We start from the raw sequence: 4,009 nt of genomic DNA, 5'->3' as shown, positions 1-4,009 counted from the left end.
TGAAAACTTACGGAATAGTTGCAGAACAACTTTGAAACTTATTCCAAACACTGTTGTAATTTCTGTAAATACAGAATGCCACGCACCGCAAGGCGGGAGCTTGATGCTGGGCCCAATTGTGGGACAAGCACTTCTTTATTACATGTACCCATTTCTGAGTTAGAGAACACTGAGCCCAATTTTAGGACACATCTGCAGTCGAAAACCAACTGTGGATCTGCGAAGGATAGAAACATTGAATTAGCTGACTGTGAAACAGAATCCCAGTGTGAAACATGATCCGGCACACATGCTCGATTTGAATTGGGCTCGAAATGTCAAAAAATGACTTCTTCCGGTAAAAAAAATGTTATTGGAGAAAGGATGACACCAGCATTAGAGAGGTTTCTTAGTGAAACAAACAGATCTAATGCATAAAATGATGCTTCAAATGAACTATATGCCTAAAATAAACCAGCCGACGGCAACCATAACCCGCCAATGGAGGAAGACATTTAATACGCATTGTCTGAAGATTCTCGAGGAAATTCGGACAAAGAACCAGACGGAGATTGGACAAACGACTTGGATAAAACAGCTAATCCAATCACAATTGTGGATGATAACATAGAAGTAAAGGATTCAGAGGACATTTTCTTTAATGGAACTGTTTTACAAGCAAGAAGAAAAATGCTCAGGGAAAATAGAAGATAGACTTGCAAAATTGTTAATGATAGCATGACACACATCGGAGAAACCAAAAAGAAAGGCCTACTGGCAGAACACATGAAACCACAAAATTGTGAAAAAATAATATTACCTAGAATTAATAAGGGCATCTGGTCCAGCCTACCAAGGAAAGCCAGAGATCAAGACTTAAAACTACAACACATACAAAGTACTATGTGCAAAACCTTTTATCCCTTGATCCATTTAGTGGACAAACTTCTTAAAGCACAAACTGAGAAACAAGGACTTAAGTGACTGTTTTGCTCTGTGTAATGACACCTATAAACTTTTACAACTGGGGTTCTCGGAGATGTCAAAACGAAGAAGATTGTCACTTAGACCAGGGCTGGGATTCATAAAACTTCTAAGATTATTCTTAAGTGTAAGAAAATACTTAAGTTATAGATTTTTTACTTAAGTACTCTAAGTATTACTTAAATTTGTTAGAAATACTTAAGCGTGATTCATAAACTAACTTAGTGCTTAAGTATTCACTTAAAGTTAAGGGAAGTAAAGAGGTGTCTTAAGTATATAAGTATTTCTTAAGTTCTTTCTTAATTCTAAACAAAATGGCGGCTCAAAGAAGAAATTTCAGGGAAAGAAGAGATTATTTCAATGAATATTCAGATATGGAGTTGGTTAAAAGGTTCAGACTTGATTCTGCTGGAATAAACTTTGTTGAAGGGTTAATAGGAAATGAAATTAGATCTGCATCCATTAGGAATCATGCACTCACATCTACAGTAAAGGTTTTATTAACCCTAAGATTCCTAGCAACTGGCAAGATGCAGCTTTGTAATGGGGATGATATGGGAGTTTCTCAATCTTCTGTATCGAGAGCCGTGTCTTGCACCATAAGAAGTTTGTCATCAGACCGAATGGTGCGTAGATTTATTAAATTTCCAACATCACCCGATGCAATTCGACGAAATCAGGAACATTTTTTTCAGATAGCAGGGTTCCCTGGGATTGTTGGTGCCATAGATGGCACCCATGTTCAAATAATTGCTCCAAGAAACAATGAGAATGAGTTTGTCAATAGACATCATTACCATAGTTTGAATGTGCAAGTTGTCTTTGATACCCAATACAAACTGATTGACATTGTTGCAAAATGGCCCGCTTCGACCCATGATGCGCGCATATTAAATGAAAGTGGGCTTCGAGTCCTGTTCGAAAATGGCCACATTCCTGTTCACACACATTTGTTGGGTGACAGTGGCTACCCATCTCGTAGATGGCTACTAACACCATTTAGGATTCCTCAGCCTGGGCCACAGACAAATTCCAACAAGTATGTATAATACATTGAATATATGAAAAAGCCAAGATAGGGTTAATAAATACAAATCTTTAGTTTCTCGGGCCCCACAGCATTGGTACTGATCATTGAAAGGGGAATAACTCAATATGCCATTTTTATTTTAAAAGAAAAAAGTTATTTCCCTTGTCACCTATACATTCTCATTCTTGTTATACTTTTATTCGAGTTTTATGAGTAGGTGGAGTATAAAAATGTATAATATCATAACTTTTAACACAAAAAAAGGAGAAAGCTCTTGTTAAAAAAAAATTCTGTCTCCCACATTTAATTTGGAAATTTTTGGCCTGAGACACTAGAGGGGTTTTTTTTCACCAAAAGGCACAATAATATTTATGAATTTAATAGCATAGGGATGCTTTGATTGAGCCATAGACTACATTACTATACACAGCAATATAAAGTAATTACATGTGTGACCAAATAAAAATTTGCTGTAGCATTCAAAGAAAAAATTTGGTAGTCCACCATTCTGTGTCGGTTTCTTCGTTGTAATTATTATGTTCCCCAAACGAAGTTTGGGAACATATTGTTTTTACTCTGTTTCTTATTATTATTATTATTATTATTATTATTATTCTTTTTTTCTACTTTCTTCTCCGGTACTTTTTTGTCCGGGAGTGTTCTCATAGAACCTCTCATCCGATTGACATGAAACCTTTTTAGGGTTAATAGGCATGTTGTGTAGGTGTGCGGAACGAAGGTCATTTTGCGCGCACATGCATGCACGTGCGCGCGCGTGCATTGAGTGAAATGACTGATATACTTGATAAAGCCGTAACTTTTATATTTCTTGATGAATTGCTTTGAAACTCAAAATATAAAGATATATTAGTAGTCTAGACAAGTTGACATGGTCAAATTAGCATGAACTCACGCGCATGCACGTGCGCTCTCCTCTGATTGGCTGATACAAAAATCTCAATAATTTCCTTGTTTTTTGACGAAATACTTTGAAATTTAAAATATAAGTATATATTATAAGGTGCTACAACATGTTACATAGGAAATCTCTTGAAACCACGCGCAGGCAGGTGTGCTGCAATCTGATTGGCTGAGACTTTAAATGTCTATAACTCATTTGGTTTTCAACAAAACATGATGGAATTTACGACATGGATATGCTCATAGGGCTCCTACATTATGATACTATCAAAATTGAATGCAAGGCCATGCATGCGCGTATGCTGAATTCTGATTGGCTAATACTTAAAGGGTTACATCTCTCTTGTTTTTCAATGAAATTCTTTAATATTTAACACAAATGTATGTATTGTGAGACACTATAAGAAAATTAATGTGAAAAATGTAGAAGCAAGCACATGCGCTGAAATTTGATTGGCTAATACCCATATGGCTATATCGGAGTAGTTTTCCAATGAAATACCCTTATAAATAAAGTGTCCATCTATACTACAAAAGTATAGTCTAATTTATTGAAGCTTGTAGGGAATGGGGCATCATAAGGAATTGGGGAGCCGTTTGGGGAACATCTGTAACGGTTCCCGTTACAATTAGCACTAGTTTAACATGACTTAAAACAGAGATGAAACAGTACTTAAAACATCGGTAATAAAAAAAATACACATAATACATGTACAGTATATATGGCAACATATATCAAATCTCCTTGTGAGTTAAATAGCTTTAATTATTTATAGTGCACATAAAAGGACTAGGAGCATTGTTGAAAGGGGGATAGGCCAGTTAAAACGCCGCTTTCATGTTCTGCATGGAGAGATACGATTGTCGCCTCAGAAGGCATGTCAGGTTGTGATAGCATGCGCAGTCCTCCATAATATTTGTAAAGATCGACAAATTCCAATTCCTGCTGATGATGATGATGATGACAGCAATGATGAAGACGATAGTGATGATTATGCTCAGGATCACATGCAAGCAGGAAATGATGGTGCTGCTCGAGGCAACAACATTAATGGCACATTGTACAGACAGCAGTTTGCTGAAACTCACTTTTGA

The 4,009-nt window shown here is 36.4% G+C and overlaps 1 protein-coding gene across 1 annotated transcript; it reads left to right on the top strand.

Annotated features, from left to right (window-relative positions):
- Positions 1 to 1,277: 1,277 nt before the first annotated feature.
- Positions 1,278 to 4,009, top strand: LOC133192382 (putative nuclease HARBI1). The gene is made up of 2 exons (XM_061328397.1): positions 1,278 to 2,002; positions 3,691 to 4,009. Exons 1-2 carry the CDS (start codon positions 1,278 to 1,280, stop codon positions 4,007 to 4,009), a joined length of 1,044 nt encoding a protein of 347 aa, XP_061184381.1.

The sequence above is a fragment of the Saccostrea echinata genome, unplaced genomic scaffold (genome assembly GCF_033153115.1).
Source record: "Saccostrea echinata isolate AGI-Se365-2 ecotype Australia unplaced genomic scaffold, CSIRO_AGI_Sech_v1 ptg000025l, whole genome shotgun sequence".
In the NCBI taxonomy this organism is placed as follows: Eukaryota; Metazoa; Mollusca; class Bivalvia; order Ostreida; family Ostreidae; genus Saccostrea; species Saccostrea echinata.
Note: the sequence above shows the minus strand (reverse complement) of the source record. Positions and strands in the feature narration are given on the sequence as shown.

Excerpts from the sequence above, each read along its gene's own strand:
- LOC133192382 (XM_061328397.1), top strand. The coding sequence starts at position 1,278 with ATGGCGGCTCAAAGAAGAAATTTCAGGGAAAGAAGAGATTATTTCAAT. Across the intron at positions 2,003-3,690 it reads CCACAGACAAATTCCAACAA|TGCACATAAAAGGACTAGGA; the intron begins GTATGTATAATA and ends AATTATTTATAG.